At 36.3% G+C, this 18705-nt stretch overlaps 1 protein-coding gene across 1 annotated transcript in view; it reads left to right on the top strand.

Moving 5' to 3' along the window:
* Positions 1-18705, top strand: part of LOC103604648 (annexin A1-like) — a gene marked incomplete at its 3' end in the record, with an annotated part of 46445 nt that overhangs the window by 18695 nt on the left and 9045 nt on the right. Inside the window, exon 12 of the mRNA XM_008589221.1 lies at positions 10795-10867. Within this exon, the coding sequence (XP_008587443.1) occupies positions 10795-10867 (73 nt within the window). The remainder of the gene's footprint in view (positions 1-10794; positions 10868-18705) is intronic.

The raw sequence follows: 18705 nt of genomic DNA, 5'->3' as shown, positions 1-18705 counted from the left end.
TCTTCAAAGAAAAGAGCTGACTTGCTGTATCTATGAATTTCATATATTAGATTAATTCAGTATATCAGGGTGCGTACTTCATGAGTTAATTGAACTATCACTGGTAAAATTTACTAGTAAATTTTTTACTGGAAAACCGGGTACATTTTCAATAAAAATCATGGAAATGTTTAGTTTTTTATACTTAAACTTAGCAGCAAAATATTTTAGACTTTCTGCTAGTGTAGATAGACATCATGATTTATTTTGTGATGAATATTGGTCAGAGGATTAGGAATGTATTTCAAAATATTTTTCTTAATTTTGTCATATGTAAAGTGTTTAAAATATATATTCATGTTATCTCATTAGCATGTTGAAAAATAAGACAGAAAGAGAAGTCAGGAGTTTTGAACTTATTGAAAGATAGATAACTATTTAAATTCAGTTCATTATTTGCCTTGGATAACTAAAATCTACCAAGAAAAAGTAAAAATAATCACAGGCTTATAACTTTCTCTCTTTCTGATGAGTGAATTAGGTATTATATTGTGTTATTCAGTTCTGTGTGAGATTATATTTCATTTTTTGAAAATAATGGCTCTAATATAAAATATAGTTAATTCAAAGAAGTTCTTAATCTGAATCTTGAAAGCTATTGTTCTTTATATGGCAATCAAGAAATATCAGTTTTCTGCTAGACATATTATTTAATTAAATGAATGGAATTATTATCAAAGATCCCATGTAATTGATGTACTATACTGTATAATCTGATTTAATGTCTACAAATACAATATTTTTTCTATAATTACAACTATCTTATGTTTATTATGATTTGGGGTAATGTTAAGTATACTGTATTTTTGAATCGACAGGATGAAACCAAGGGAGATTATGAAAAAATCCTGGTGGCTCTTTGTGGAGGAAACTGAACATTCCTTTGATGGTTCCAAACATTATGATCAGAAGACTTTTTATTCATATCTTTTCATTCTATAACATAGGATAAATAAGAAACTTTCTTCAACAGGATTACTGTCTAGACCTGCTTTCTGAGAAATATAGCCTGTAAATCATTTTTATAATACAACTATGTACAATAGAGATAAGCTTTTTTTTAAATATATTTACCCCAAACTATAAAACCTCATAAACAAGTTGTGCTAGTAACGTTACCTGAGAAACATGTTTATGTAGCTGAAAATAAAGTGATGTTACAAGACAGTTGTTATTGTTGGGTCTTCTATTCTGATTTTCCTTTACGTGTAATGCATGGTTTAATTTGATGTCAAAGGACAGGAGACTCAATTCTAAATTACAATTATTTAATGAAATAGATTTCACATGCTGAATTGAAGAAAATATTCACAGAGTTAGAAAATGGACTCACGTTTTATCACCTGGATATAGATTGTTGAGAGGATGTCTTTGTATAATAATGGGTTTACTGCACCAGCATTATAATAATTTGACATGTGTTACATTTCATGAACCAGTATAAAGATGAAATGGTTACACATAAAAAAATTTCTCACATTTGTTTCATGGTAATTGTATGCTTAGTTTTTCCAAGAAACTGCCAAACTATTTTCCAGAGTGATAATACTATTTTACTTTCCTACCATAAAAGTAACAGTATTGCAGTTTGTCCACATCCTTGCCAGCATTTGGTGTTGTTGCTATTTTGTATTTTAGCATTGTTTAATTTTTATTGTTGAGTTTTGAGAATTCTTTATACATTGCAGATATTTATTCTTTGTTAGGAATGTAGTTTGCAAATATCTTCTCAGTAAGTAACTCATCTTTTTATCCTCTCTCAGGGTCTTTCATGGAGACAACATTTTAAATTTTAATGAGGAGGTCCATTTTAAAAATGTTTCCTTTTATAGATTGTGCTTTTGATGTCATGTCTACAAACTCTTCACCCGACCTTAAGTCCCAACATTTGTCTCCCGTGTTTTTTGCTAAAATTTTATAGTTTTCATTTTACATATAAGTTTTTGATCAATTTTCAGTTAATTTTTGTGTGAAGTGTGATACTTAGGTTGAAGTTCTTTTCCTTTTTTTTATTCTTATAGATGTCCAATTGCTCCTCTACCATTTGTTATTTGTTAAAGAGGCTTTCCTTTATCAAATTGCTTTTGCATGTTTGTCAAAAATAAGTTGGTTATATTTGTGTAAGTCTTGCTTCAAGTTTTAATGTTTATATTGAGTCAAAATATAAAACCTTTTGATTTCTCATGGCCCATGAATAGATTCTGTATATCAATTTAGTTGAGTCCTTTATTCCAAGGACAGCATCAGCCATGGTGCAAATTCTCTTTTAAAAAAGGCAACGGGGAAAGTTACTTTCTCACAAGAGTCTTCTTACCACATACAGCTGGATAAAGGTGTAAAATTAATTTATTCATTCCAGAAAGACTTGGGTTGGGTGATTGATTTTCGGACAGTCCTGAGCTGCATTCAGGGTAAACCCTCCTTCAACTGATTTTAGCTTATTCTCCTTGACCACTGCCTTTGACTACCTCCACACAGACCTTTCTGGTACATTCTATGGCACAGAGGTCACGCTAACTCAACCCACCACGTATCAGCCAAACAACTTGGCAGATATGCTGTCTCTTATCATCTCTAGATTTGTTTGTTCTTTTGCCATTACAAATTTTTCTTGTATAGAGAAATACTACATGTTCTCACTTATTTGTGGGAGCTAAAAATAAATAAATAAATAAATACACAAACAAATGGCGGGAGGGAAGGAAATAAGACACAACAATCACAATTCCTTGAATTTTTTAAGACAAGCAAACAGATTTGATGTTAATGGGTGGGAGGCGGGAGAGAAAGGGGGAGGGATATTAAGTAAAGGGACATGAAAATCAACTACATTGTACACTGATAAAATAAAAAAAAAAATTAAAAAAATCTTCCCTGTGTGGTTGATTGGGAAGGAGTCGTATCCAAATGGGAAATTAGAGGGAGCCTGCAGCTGGTGCACCGGGGCAGGACGGAGTTATGAAGACATTTTGTCAGCACTATTCTAACAATAGGGACAAGGTGGTATGAATATTCCTGCCAGTCAACCACAGAGCTACCTTGTTTAGATTGCATCCCCGCCTCTTCCTCTTCCAAATTAATTTTAAAGAAACTGCCTGAGCTGTTTATTCTTTCTTTCCCTTCTTTCCTCCCTCCCCATATTAGTCCATTTCTGTTGCTTAAAACAGAATACCTGAAACTGGATAATGTATAAGGAAATAAAATGTATTTCTAATCTCACAGTTCTGTAGGCTGGGAAGTCCAAAACCCTGGGGACACACTGGTGAGGTCTTTGTTCTTGGTGGTGGCTCTCTATAGAAGGGCAGGGTATCACATGCCTGAATGGCTGAGCAAGATAGAGAACCTCACTCACTCTCCTTATTATGGCTTCAGAGCCATGCTCGTTACTCCATGAATGGATCAATCTACTCACAAGGACACAGTCCTAACAACCTACTCACTTCGTAAAGGCCCCATCTTTCAGTTATTGTGATAAGATTTCCCAACCTCTTAATACTGTTAACACTGAGATCAAGTTTCCAGTACATGAACTTTTGGTGGACACATTTGAACCACAGCACTGTCCGTCCTTCGCTTTTTTCTGCTCTGCTCTGGATGGTGATTTCTGAGGACTTTATGATGCAAACACACTTGCCTTCTGAATTCTGCCTGCATTCAGCCCATGGGAGGACCTGGAGAATATGGGAGATCAGGAGATTTTCCCTCTGTTCCCTCCCTGATTCTACACAGATTAATTAGCACATGCGTCCTTCTACAATTACAACTCCTGACAGGTGGCATCTTGTCTGTGGCTTTAGTTCTCAACTGCTTTCTCTCATGACCCCTTGAACCTGAGATTCCTGCTGCCTTGGGTGCTGCAACATTCCACGCTGGTTATCTTAACCTGCCCACACTTCTGTAAATAGTCTCTTAATTAAAACATCATCAGAATGTCCAGTTGGGTAAGCTGCCAGCCCTTTCCTTCTAGGACCCTGTCTGATAGGCCTTCCAAAAGCGCTGAACTCACTCACTTTATCAAAAACTACTGAGAGGCTCCTGACTAAATTCTACACACTGTGATAAGTGGATACACAATTGACTAGGAGGGCCACCTCATTAGCAGTACAGGGAAACATTTTAGAAAGTAAAACACATAGCTCTCTAAGATCCATGAAAAAATAATTGGTAAGTTGGACTTTATTAAAATTAAAAATGTGTGCTTTGTAAAAGCACTGTTACAAAAGTGAAAAGATAAACCATGGCTTGGGAGAAAATCTTTGCAGAACAAATATCTGATAGAGGACTGGTATGCAAGCACACAAGGAGCTCTTATGACTCAACCATAAGAAAACAAAGAACCCAATTAAAAAATAAACAAAAGATGCGAACAGGCACCTCACAAAGAATAAATATGTTTGTAAAATAAGCATATGAAAAGATCCTCACATCATACTCATATGTCAGTAGGGAACTGCAAGTTAAAGGAATGAGATACCATTGCACATCTATTAGAATGGCTAAAATCCATTCCATTTTGAGTAACAGAACTCTCATACATTGCTGATGCAAATGCAAAATGGCACGGTCACTTTGGAAGATAGTTTGGCAGTTTCTTTTCTTTTTTTTTTTTGTCTTTTTTGAGACTGGCCGCACCGCGCTCAGCCTGTGAGCGCACCGGTCATCCCTATATAGGATCCGAACCCGCGGTGGGAGCGTCGCTGCGCCTGGCCGCACCGCGCTCAGCCTGTGAGCGCACCGGTCATCCCTATATAGGATCCGAACCCGCAGTGGGAGCGTCCCAGCGCTGCACTCTCCAGAGCGCGCCACGGGCTCGGCCCTTGGCAGTTTCTAACAAAGCTAAACATACTCTTATATGTCCAGCAATCGCACTCCTAGGTATTTACCCTGATAAGATGAAATTTTACATCCACAAAAAGCGTGCACACAAATGATTACGGCAGGGTTATTTTTAATTTCTAAAATGTGGAAGAAACCAAGACGCTCTTCAAAGGGTGAATGAATAAACAACCTGGAGAACATCCACACAATGCAATATTATTCAATGATAACAAAGAAATAAGCTATCAGGCCACGAAAAAGCATGGAAGAATCTTAAACACTTATTGCTTAGTGAAAGAAACTGGTCTGAAAAGACTACATCCTGTATGATTCCAACTACCTGATAGTTTGAAAAAGGCACAGCTATAGAGACAATGAAAAGATCAGTAGTTGCCAGGGGTTAGGGGGAGGGAAGGCAGGACCAGTAGTTAATGCACAGACGGAAACTACTCTGGATGACACGGCCATGGTGGATACACGGCATATGCATTTGTCAACGCCTATAGACTTGTATAACCCAAACAGTAAAACCTATATCAAATATGGACTTTAGTTAACATGTATCAGTACTGGTCCGTCAATTTTAACAAACGTATAGCTAATGCAAGATGTTAATACTAAAAGGGAAAACTGTGAAGGAGAAGAGGTGTATGGGAACATTGTATCTTCAAGGCAATTTTTCTATAAACCTAAAATTGCTCTAAAAAATAAAGTCTATTAAAAATAGTTCTCTACTTTTGAAGCTTGTATTGAGAGAGACAGAACCATACAAAAGATGATAGTAGAATGTAATAAAGATCATGTACTACAGATACATGTGAAGTACAGTGCTTCATACTTTATAGAGTAACAGAACTGGAAAAAGCTACAAAATGGGGAAAACCTGAAAGATTAGTAGTGTTTCATCTTGTTGAATGATTGAATGAATTCATTTGTGTATGAAGAAATTTTCATAGGTTAAGAACTAGTCTTAGATGCTTTTTTAAAAAAAATAGTGTTCAAATAAACCTGGGAAGGAGGTATTATTTGCTTTTTATAGGAATCCAAAGTTTCTATATTTCATTTGACTTGCCCAGTGGATGTGAATGAATGAATACGGATTCGAACACAGCCTTCTGACCCCAGTCCATTTCACCAAAGTTATAAGAAGAAAGTTATAGGAAGAAAGACCATAAATACGGGGAAGGAATGAGACATAATATACTGACAGGATAGTATTTTAATAATAAGTACCCCAAAGTATAAATCAACCAGTTGCAGTGATTTTTTTGCTTACAGATACAGTGATGTTTTTGGTGTGTGAATCTAATAAATAAGACCATGAAAGGCAATTTTACATTATCATTTTTTTTGATGGCATATTAGGTAGCAAGGGAAGCCCAGGCTGGGATGAGGTTACTTACCTGGGAATTAAGCAGCGCTTTGTACTCTGACCACTGCAAGAGGGTGATGGGTGGAGTGAATGGGGGGTGGGGATGGGAGCCAAGGGGGAAGGGGGGTGTGGATCCAGGTTTAAAGGAAAAATACTTAAGAGATGTAAATGTCAACTATTATATAACAGAAAGAAGAATAAAAAGACTATGGTCTCAGGTTCCATGACAAGAAATTAGAATTAAGTATGATACTAAGTAATAAGGTTTCCTCTGTGGGCCAGATGTTTCTCTTCTCTTGGTAAACTGTAGTGTAGTTTAGACTTCTCCAAATATTTTGCATAAAATGGTTAAACATTAGAAAAATACACCATTCCCTCCACTTGCCCTTCTAACTTTTATTACTCCCTGTTGACTCCCTGCTTCCTTATTTTCTTGTTCGTTTATGCCTGATATGGAATTAACAGGAACAGTTTCTACATGTGTATCAATTAAGTTTGTGGTCTTCTGTAAGTAACAGAAAAGATGACTAATAATGGTTAAATAAATAGCTTTACACACACACACACACACACACACACACACACACACAAACAAACACAAAAAAATCCAGGGACACATTGCTGCTTGCATTTGGTTAGAGAATGAACGGTACCAGGAAATCCTGTGATCTTTTAGCATTTCCCTCGTGTTGGTTGTCTCATGGTCTCAAGGTGGCTGCTAGAGCACCAGACATCAAGTTTGCATTTAAGGCAAAAAGAAAGAGAAAGAGAAAAAGAGAAGAATAAAGAGAGGTGCAGTCAATTATACTTTTTATTTTTTTATGTTTTTCCTTCCCAGAAACTGTTTCCTCATCCCCACTTAAAAGACTGCATTTTAGGACTCACTGGTCAGATTGGAAACAGGTGTTAGGACTGGTATAAACTAGTGGTTTTCAACCAGGGACAACTTTGCCCCCCAGAAAACATACGACAATGTCAAGAGACATTTTTTTGGCTGTTACAGTTAGGAGATGGGTGCTGCTGGCATTAAGTGGGTAGAGACAAGGGACTCTGGATTCTGGTAACATCCTACCACATACGGGATGTCCACCCACCCCTTTATAACAAAGAATTATCCTGCCCCAGATCTCTGTAGTGTCAGGGTGATGAAACCCTGGTCTAACTCAATCCCTGGATACTGGGCACAGTGTACCCCAAACAAAATTTGAGTATTATGAGAAAGAAATGGGGGGAGCTGATCAGTAGAAAACTAATAGTTTTGACCACCATAAATCCAGATCTTTTCCCAAAACATTGCTGAAGCGCAAGACTCTATTTTGGCAGAATGTTAGAAAATAGTGGTCCTGATTTTCAGTTGGTCTGTATTTTTTTAATTAGTGAAAGATAAAAGTTTTGGAAGAGATTCTAATAACTATACAGCCCAACCACTTTATCCACTTCATTATAGAGGAAACGATTATTAATTTTTTACTTTATATAAGCACAGAATAAACACTGAGACTATATTTATATTAATTAGAGACACAAGTTTACTGGCTAACCTGAATCATTAGTTTCTTCAAGGATCAATATCTATTCTCCCAGTTATATGAGTTTTTCCCCCCTTTTATCATCAGGCTCTGAGACTATGTCCTTACAATGATAAATATAAAACTGAAGATTTTAAAAACATTTTTAAAAATTACACACATATGGTAATAACTCTTCTATTTGGACCCCTGGGAAAACTACAAGTGTGTACTATATATTAGCTCTACTTATCTTAGAGCTGGGGAGAGGTTATTAACTCTATTTTATACATGAGAACACTGAGGCTCAGAGAAATTAAATGGTTTATTCAGAGTGTCAAGGCTGGAAAGTAGCTGTACCTGTACCTTTCTTGCTCAAAGTTAAGGCGTATAATACTTCCATCCATTTTGTACTCTGGATTATTTAATCGAGAAAATCAAACAAAATATTACAGTTACTGTGTTTTGGAGGGATCTGATCCTTGAGGGCTAAAACTGTTACAAAAATATTCCTGATTATTCTCCGTGTTAGTTAGAGAATTTTATTTATTTATTTTTGTTTATTTACTCTTATCTCCATAACTCACTCTCTCTTTTCTCTACACCCAAAGGCTACCAACCATGGTCATGCATTTAATGTTCATCTCTAATGACATATTTTTGCACACAGTCTTTATTTTTACATTTATTGTCAGAATTGAACACACAGTTGCCTTTATTTCAACAAGAATGTGGTCGAAACCAAAGTTGTGTTACTTTGGATTACATTAAGAATTTCCATTTCCTTTGGTTTAAGTTGAGATGTATACTTATTATCACTAGAATTTGCATTTCATTCTTTCCATTTTGCACTCCACTTTGCAAAATAATATTGGCACAATTAAATACAATATTTAATGAATGGCAAAAATGCAAGTATAAAATTGGCCACCTTATCAAAATGTAAATCTGACCATCACCACCACCATCTTGCACACGTGCACACACACGCACACACACACACACACACACACACACTTGCACATTGTTAAAGCTTCTTTAATCGCTTCACATTGCTTTTAGGATAAAGATTAAGGTTTATATGGAGGCAAATAAGACCTGGCATAGCTCCGCTCCCACTCAGCTCTCCATCCTCACTGGGTACTGTGCTGTCTGGCACTTTCTGTGTTCCGCCCACACTGGCCTTCTACAATCCCTTCTTCTCACCATGCTCCCTCCTGCCTCAAAGCACTTCCTCAGCCTAAACATCATCTTTTCTCATCTCATCCCTGTTAAGTTTATTAGTCTTACACGCATCTGCTCAAATACTCCAATGGGAGCGTTTAGCACTTTATACCTCTGCACTACAGTCCATGCCAGAGTTGTAATTTTACATTTGATTTTAAGTGACCTTTTACTTAATATCAGTTGCCTCCTCTATAACACAAATTGCTTGTTGACAAAGACTATTTCTTTTGGCCTTTTCTTGTACGGCCATAGACTGGCACAATGCCTGGCGCTTAATAAAATGATGACAACAAAGGATAGTTTGTACTATTATATGTTAACTCAAAGTGTTTATTTTTCATTAGTAAGGCATTTGATGGGCATCAATCAATTGCACTGAAACGCCAAATACACAATACTGGAATACTGCTCTGCTGTATGCTCTCTCTAGTTCTCTTTTCTGGGTCACTCCAACTTCCTGGGAAATTGATCCATTCTAGAGATGCAATTATGGCCACCAGGGCAACAGTAAAGTTGCTTTACATCGGTGACTGGCACGCTTCTTGTAAGAACCCATGAGATTGAGTGATTGTGACATTTTGAAGTAGCCTCAATGGACAGGCAGTGTTTTGTTTCCAGAGTTTTGGTTATTAGTAATCATAAGACAGGCTGAATGAACATCATTGCTAAACACTGTTGAAGAAATGAGCATGGACAAGATCCAGGATGATCTGAGACAGATTGACAGAGAGCAAAATACTCCCAGAGAGACTGGGGAAGCATCATGAACACAGATTGCTTCTGGTCCCTGGGAACATCCCTCTTACGTTCACTGGGACACTGGATTTAAAGAATCATGTATCAACCACTATTCCTATAACTCTTTTACGACCACCTGTTTTGCCTGTATTTGCTGTTTGGTGAACATCCCTTTATTCTTCCACATTCACAAACAAAGGAAGACGCTTTCATGACTCTCTATAAGTTGAGGTTATGTATGTATGAGTCATGACACACAAACAACTCTGGGGATGAATATTATCTAAGCAAAGCTATTTCATTCTCTATTTGTTGAATGGCATGTGGCTTTCTTGTTTTTTAAATCTAATGACACCTAATTGTACCCTCTGCAGTCTCTGAATTTATAAAATTTTGGCTAATTCTACAAAAATATTCAAAAATTATCTTTTATAGGACATCCCATCCCATGCTTTGGGGAAATAATTTAGGTATTTATGAAGAGTTTCATGCAGCTCTAGAAACGATGGCTAAGTGATAGCTTAAACTAATCCTTTCACTTAGAAATAAAACCAATCACATTCCATTTAGCATTGCTTGCAATACCCTCCATAGCGTGACTACAAAAATTCACAAATTGTTGGAACTTTAAAAAGAAAGTCATTGTTCTCTTATTCTGATTATTTTAATGCAAGAATCTTGGGAAATATTTGTGTGAGTTTACCGATATGGTATGTTCAATTTATTGGCATAACTACTTCAGGTTCAGAAGATTGAGCTTAATAAATGAGGGTTGAAATTAATTATGACTTTTTTTGTGACAGTTATAAAATATTGCTATCCAGAAAGACAGAAAAGTAAGACATTTGTAAATATTTGCTAAGTGTTTGGATAACATGAAAGATTGGTTCAAAGGATACTGGCTTTGGAGGCAGAGAAATATGAGCTCCCATCAAGCCCCCACCACTTATTAGTTAAGTGACAACAAAGACTGTAATTGCCTTTTCTAAGCTATAGCTTTTCATCAGCAAAATACTACTCCTACCACCACTTGCCATGTAGAGTTGCTGTAAAAATTAGATTTAACGGAATTCAACTGATTAACCTTAATAGGTCCATAGGCAATTGAAGAAACGCCTAACATCAAGCCAACTAACAAAGTGGGAAAAACCCCCAATGCTTCCAAGTACTAAGATAATGGATAATAGTAGGACAAATGGTCAATAAAATAGAATCAGTTTTTATTTTTTATCCATCTTTGTTGTTATAGATTACATGAGAAGACTTCAAAAAGTTAATGACAAAGGGAATCAAAATATAAAGGTAAAAAATACAAACTTTATTTCTCAACATAAGCTCCATCAACTTCAAGACACTTTTGTAAGTGATGACACCAGCCATTTAGTCTATCCCTAATAAACTGTGTATCCTGGGAAATCATGTCAAAGCAGTCTTTTTTACAATAACTGAAGAAAAATGGCTAACTTTTAAACATTTTTTAAGATTAGAAAACAAAAAGTCAAAAGGAGATGAATCAGGACTATAAGGTGGAAGCCTAAAGATTTCCCAGAGAAACTCTCACAACACTGCCCTTGTGTGATGAGAGGAGTGAGCAGGAGCCTTGTGGTGGTGGAGAAAACTCTCCAGTGAAGCTTCCTGGGCATTTTTCTGCTAAAGCTTTGGCTGAGTTTTTCCAAACACTCTCATAACAAGTAGATGCTACCGTTCTTTGGCCTCTAGAAGGTCGACAAACACAATTCCTTAAGCATCTAAAAAACTGTTGCCATGATGCTTGCTCTTGACTGGTTTACTTTTGCTCTGACTAGAGAGACCACATCCACCTTTTGGTGGCCATTGCTTTGCTTTGTCTTCAGGCTTGTACTTGTAAAGTCATGTGTCCTCTCCTGTTACAATTGTTCCATAAAATGCTTCAGGATCTTGATCTCACTTGTTTAATATTTCCATTGAAAGCTCTGCTCTTGTCTGCAGCTGATCAAGGCACAACAGTTTTGGCTCCCATCGAGCAGAAAGTTTTCTCAACTGTAATTTTTCAGTCACAATCGTGTAAGGAGAACCAGTTGAGATGTCTATGGTGTTGGCTATTGTTTCTGCTATTAATCTTCAGTCCTCTTCAATTAGGGTATAAACAAGATTAATTTTTCCTTGCAAACTGATGTGAATGGTCTGCTGCTGTGGGGTTCGTCTTCAACATTGTCTCATTCCTTCTTAAAATGAGTTATCCATTTGTAAATTGCTGAGTTCTTTGGGGCATTGTCCCCATACATTTTTCATAAAGCATCAATGATCACCATTTTTTCTTCCAAGCTTCAGGATAAATTTGACGTTTTTGTTTCAGTTTTAGTAGAATTTATGTTGCTTTGATAGGGACTCTTTTGAAACTCCTGTCTTATCCTTCTTAGTGCCTCAGACTAGATTCTGTTGAGACATGTTATGAGAAGTTAATAGGAGTTTATTCTGGTGCAAAAATTTTTTGAAATTCATCCATAGTTTTTTCACAATGCACATTTCCCATGAACTTTTTGAGAACCCACTGGACAGATCTTGCGATGATTAAACCTAGGCTAAGCTAATTCTTAGCTCCAATTGAAATGACTTTAAAAGACTAAATGGTCTGAGAAGAAGTTTGTGTATCTGTTACAGACTGTGCCATAAATATAAAGGAAGAGAGAGGACTTTCAGTATCTGGAAACTGAAAATGCAGTCATGTGGAAATGGTTCTTTTTCCTTTACTTCAGCAGTAAGATTTGGGATGTTGACTCAGTTGACAAAATGACACACCTTTCAAATCCTTTCTTTGACTTTGAGATGTAAACAGTGCTCCTTCTTGCCATTATTATCACTGCTTACTTTTTGACTCTGAAGACTACTGACTCAGAAGCGTTCAGTGTCTTCACAACCATGATTTAAAATTAGTCAGGCTGCTAGATTCAAATACCAGCCCCCACCACTCCCTGACTGTGGGGTCTGGTCAAGTTTCTTATCCTCTCTGTGCCTCGGTTTGCTCATCAGTAAAGTGAAAATATTGATGGTCATGATGAAAACTAAATGAGACAATCAGCATCTAGCACATAGAAGACACTCAACAAATATTAATACCAGTAGCTGCCGTTACTATAAGGAGTTTTTATTGCATACGTAATGAAGAAACCTTTTAATATGATAATTAATTATCAAGTGTCCTATAATATCAAAGCATTAGATCATTTCCTGCTACAGCAAAAAAAAAAAAAAATGCAATAAGATTTCTCACATGTAGTAAACTAAGTTATAGATTATACTCTTTGCATCTTATCTCACTGCAGAATATTAAATTCAATAGTGTCATCATTTTAAGTAGAGAAAAGCTTATTTATAGACTATCTTTTCCTATAAATATGGAACTGCAAATGGATCAAATGCAGTAGGAAGGGAAAGTGTAAAAAAGTTCAGAGTAGAATGCAAAAAGTAGATGTGAAAGAAAAGGAAAGGAAAATGCCTTGCATATATCCGCATGTCAAAAATTTCACAGGGTGTTTCTTCTGCTTGTTTTGTCTTGTTTTTTTTTTTTTTTCTTTATTTGTTTTTTTTGCCAAAGCAGAGCAGTCCACAGAAACTTAGGCTGAGTCCCAAGCTGAGTCATCAACTAAACAACCCATCTGGAAAGAAGACTGGTTTTGGCCAGTCTAATTGAAATAAAATTTTAGTCTCTTGCTTCTAACTGGAAAAAATTATTGTCATTCCATTTTCATGGGGACAGTGATCACTGGAAAGTTTGTATTGTCAGAATACAAACTAGCTATTTCTTTCAAAAGCCTCAACTTTATACTTTAAATATCCTGGTTTATGTAGCATCCGTATGGCTTTCTTTCAGGTTCTCCACATTCAGTTCTCTACTTCAATCTTTTTAAATCAATTTCCAGAGAAGAAAAACATCAAAAACATACACACACAGCACTTATCTGAGTCACAGAAAAATATCTCCTATGTTAATTTTCAAGGGAAAAAGAATAAAAGAAATAAACAAACAAACAAGAAGAGAGGGAAGGAAGAAAGGAGGGAAGGAAAAATTTATCTATAGTGGGATAACAAATTGAGGTGATATTATAAATAGAAAGGACAGAGTAAACACAGTCAAGCACGGCTACATAACTTGTGGGGCCAGTGCAAGATGAAAATGTGGGGGATGTCACCCAAAAAAGTATTAAGAATTTCAAAACGCAGGAACGGGACTAATAAACCAAACGGGTAGCTCTTCTGAGCATCGGGCCCTGGGCACAGACTGCACACCCCTGAAGGCGGCTCTGAATGTAGTTTTTTACTTTGTCTAAAAATATTCTTCTTCGTGAACCTTCATGCTCAGCTTAAGGAAGAGAGACATTAACTTTTAGTGCCATCTGGTGTGACTTAGCCTGATCTGCTAATTTTCTTTTAGATACTCCCCCATTTGTCTAGAAAAAAGAGCTGAGTTTCTCTTCCACTGCTCCCCTGACTAATCTCTAAAAATTTTTAGGGCCTCCTGGAGGGAAGAGTGTCACTGGAGAAAGTAAGGATTAAGGTCCCTGGCCCAGTACCCTCTGATCCTTCTATTTGCGGGTTAACATCTCCTGTGCGTCTGGGGGATACTCAATATGGGAGGCCAAGTCTGTAGCAGGTTAACTTGGGATCTGGGAGACTGCCAGTTCTTAGAGGGACTAGCATTATTAGATTTTTAAAAAGATAGGATACAAAGTTCACTTTTTCTTGTGATGTGTGGGAACTTGGGAGAAATATCAGATTAACCAAAGACAAAATGTAGGGGTTGTACATTTGCTTTACGTATGAATACAGGCTGTGATTCACAAGAAATTTATAACCTAGTCATGTATGATAGATTTTCTAACATTTAAAAAAAAATTACAAGTAAATCTTGATTTACGTCAGGTGAGTTTTGTGAACATTTTTGAGACAAAAAGTCAAACAAAAAATTCCTCATATATTTAAAATCACAAATTTGACTTCCTATTTAAAGGAACATTGCAGTAAAATCATTTGTTAAGTGAAGATTTTTTTTTAAGTGAATACACTTGGCCCATTGTTTCTCTGTTTTGTTCTGACGGATTCAGTGGAAAAAGACATTCATGGGACCCATTATTGCTCATTTGTACATTAAATCTTTCTCTTTACTGGTTCTTTCCCATCTTCATTTAAAAGAGTCAAGAATCTTCTGTCCTCAAAAAATACAAATAAAAACAGAAAGAAGTACTGTCTGGCCTAATATATGCCCAATGCTTTTGGTACCACTGTGAGCTGAGGACAGCATCGCCACTTAAATTAATCCATGGTGAATCATCACAGGGACTGTTTAGTAACAAATGACATCAAAACAGAGCTGACGTTCCTCCTCTCAGCTCTATTTTGATGTCATTTGTTACTAAACAGAACTCAGTGAGAAAAGTCACTAAACCATCCTACTTTTGTGATTTCTTCTTGGAGGCAAATATGCCCATGTAGGCATGAGGGACTCCCTGAGTTCTGATCGAAGAGAACAAATGGTAGTGTTCAGAGTGCAAAATTTATGTCCTTAGTGACATAATTCTTACCATAAAGACTCACGTTCGATAGCAAAGAACACTGGCATCTCTCAAAAATAAAACGCTGACTCAAAAATTAGGAACAGTGAAATTATTTTAAGTGACAGCCCCCCCCCTGCTATTAAATATATTAAATTCTTACCATAAAGACTCACGTTCGATAGCAAAGAACACTGGCATCTCTCAAAAATAAAATGCTGACTCAAAAATTAGGAACAGTGAAATTATTTTAAGTGACACCCCCCCCACTATTAAATATATTTTTAGGTGGGAATTATGTAAGAATTATTACATGCCATCCTAATATTATTTTATGTTAGCCAATTGTTCCAGAAAAATGAGGAAAGTGCTAGAATGAAGAAAGCTAGAATACTGAATGAAGAAATTCCTTTATTCTACTTGTTGGGGAACTTTGCGTTTTCTGATAAGAAAGCATAGAATTGTGCTATAATATTTTTGGCATGATTTTTATTTTATGTAAAAAGCTTGTAAATTTTCTCTAAGAAGCTGCGAAAGGCACAACTGTCATACAAACAGGCTTGTCATCACTAGGTTCCTGTTTTTGACCCTTTGGCTTTAACATTTCCATCATTTACCCCCACAGAATTTGCTTTTTAAAGCCCTTATGGTATGTCAGCCTATTTTTTAGATATATGTTAACTATAGTATTTGGTAATGTACTTTTTATATTGATTTCAAACGTGCAATTTTATAATTCAAAATGATTGCTCGTGGAAGTTTTAGCCTCTGGTTTATTTCAACTTTTGATCTTTACTCCCATCTAGTGGTCTTTTTTAAAAAAGCTCCTGTTGTGTACAGTACAACAAACTACAATGAAATACGAAAGTACTAGAAAGCAGGTTCTGTGTCTTCACAGGATTTACAATTTCACCCAGGACACATAAGCCGTAGGCATGAAAAATATGGCAAAAATTTTTAATAGAATATGAAAGAACAAAAATGATCAACAATGGAGAAAAAACTATATATTATGGAAACTATATATTCTACATGTTATAGAATATATGCAGAATAATGATTTTTATAATACATTTATTATTTTATTTTGAATAAAGCATTGGAAAGCTAACATACATTATTGTCAATATAGCTGAACACTGCATAAGATTAATGGAGCATAGCTTTTTAGAAATCACACAAATCATTCTGGCCCCCTCTTCTCACCTGTATTTCCTAACAGTGCATCTCAGTGACTACTTCCACTTCTTCTCTCCTGTTTATTCCTCACTGCTCCACTAAAATGACCTTGGCCAGCCAGCAGTGACCTTACCAATCAATAAAATAACCACTTTTAGTTCTTATTTTACTGTGCTCCATTTGTGTGAGGAAAATAGAATAGTTTAGTCAGGCTCCCTCAACTATGGTCCGGTTGGGGGTGGTGCAGCACATTTCTTGTAAACAAGTTGTGTGTGGGTGGAGTTAGTGCGCATGTGCACCCATGTATCTTTTTAGGTTGTTGTTATTATGTGTTCTTCAGTTTGTGAAGTGGACTGGCCTGCAGAGCTCACATCTAAAAATAGAGCATGTTTACTCTGTTGGCAGCTGCTCAGTTTTTCTTTGGACTTTGCCTTAGCAGTTGAGTTTCTGAGTTTCTCTTTGTACTGCCTAGCTCTTAGGTGTGTGTGTGCTAAATAAAGACTACTCATTCTTCAACCAAGGCTCCAAGGACCTTTTTGCCAGTTACCTAGCTCACAGACCTGCATGTGAAGGGTTTGTGAACGGCTTCGAGGGGTCTGTGAGCTCCAGACCTAGCCCTAGCTCTACAATTTGACATGTTCTTTTACATTTTCTCCTTCTTCTATGACTTCAAACCTCATGTTCTCTCCTGGTTCTCTGTCCATTCCTCCTTTTTCATGGGTTCTGCTTCCTTTCACTAATTGCTAAGTATTATTGTTATTATCCAGGGTGGTCTACTTGGCTTACATGATATCATCTACATGTATGTTTTTATCTTCCATTTGCATTTTGATGCTCTTCAAATCTGTGTGAGCATTAACTTCCCAGAGCCCTGGCCTTGCACACTGAGTGACTGGTGCTCACTTGGATGTCCCGGGGAACTAAAGCTCACCACGCCTGCCCTTTCTATCTGAAGGTGGACACTGGGACTCTCGAAGAAGAGCATGGGCTTGAGAGAGACGAATAAAGCAATGCAACCAGTTACCAGAACCATCACCTGTGCTGGTAACAAACAGAAGAAAGGCAGTGAGATACCGATTGCTGCCAATGTGATCTTTGGGAATGGAAACAAGCAAAGAAAACAAGAATGTTTACCAGCAGAAACTGGCTGGCTTTTAATAGCAGCAACTATCAATAAGAATTAATAATTCCACTTAGAACTCAATAATTTGAAAGAAGAAGTCCGGAAGAGAGTTCCGGTCCTTGAATGAATGATTCTTGCTTTTAAATACTCTTTGTCTCTAGTCTCCTGGTTCTGCACTAACAAAATGTTGAATTTATTGTATTGCCCAAAGCCAGGTCACATGCAAAAGGGTGACTTTCAAGTATTTAAGACCATTAGCCTCAAGCGGAGACGTACCTGATAGTGAGAAGAAATGAAGAAATAATTAAAAGTGCAAACGTAAAGAAGAGAAAAAATGCCTCTTGATGGCCATTATGGATTGAACTGTATCCCCTCAAAAGTTTAATGTGTTGGAGGCTTGGTTCCCACTGTGACAGTGTTAAGAGGGTGGGAAATACCATTATGGTCATTGAAAGGTGGGTCCCTGAAGAGGTGATTAGATTGTAGAACCATGCTGCAGTGAATAGATTAACGAAGGTGGTTAACGAGGGCTTTAAAAGGAGAGCAGGAGAGAGTCTCTCTCTGCTCTGCCCTTTTCTGCCATGTGAGACCCCAGAATTGCTGTAAAGCCACAACCTAAGAAAACCCTCACCAAGTGTGTTCCCTGGACTTTGGACTTCCCAGCCTTTGAAACTTTAAGCAATAAATTTTATTTTCTTATAAATTACCCAGTTCTACGTATTTTGTTATAAAGAACAGAAATGGACTAAGACAATGGCATATAAAATTAGATAATTATTCAATTACTTCTTTGCAGGGATCTTTAATATCTACCCCAAAAGATTACATATTTTCTTTACATTGTAAATATATTATTCTTTCTCAGCTGTGAAAAGAAAAAAAATATTTTAAATTTCTTTTATTCATTCTTGTGAAAAAATTGCAAAGTAGACAATTGGAAAGTACTTTAATTAATTGTATATACTTCTTTATGGATTTTAAAAATTTGTACCAGTAAATATGAAGGTTATTAAATTAAGAAAATGACATGATATCATCTTATATAATATCTTCCCTTATCTCATATTCTCAGCATATATAGTTTTGTATTATTTTTATTTGAAATGCATTTAAGTCACTTAAATCATTTTTCTTAATTTGTGTTTAGATTGTCTGAGAAAGCACCATGTTCCA

This window comes from Galeopterus variegatus, unplaced genomic scaffold (assembly GCF_000696425.1).
Source record: "Galeopterus variegatus unplaced genomic scaffold, G_variegatus-3.0.2 Scaffold5304, whole genome shotgun sequence".
In the NCBI taxonomy this organism is placed as follows: Eukaryota; Metazoa; Chordata; class Mammalia; order Dermoptera; family Cynocephalidae; genus Galeopterus; species Galeopterus variegatus.
Note: the sequence above shows the minus strand (reverse complement) of the source record. Positions and strands in the feature narration are given on the sequence as shown.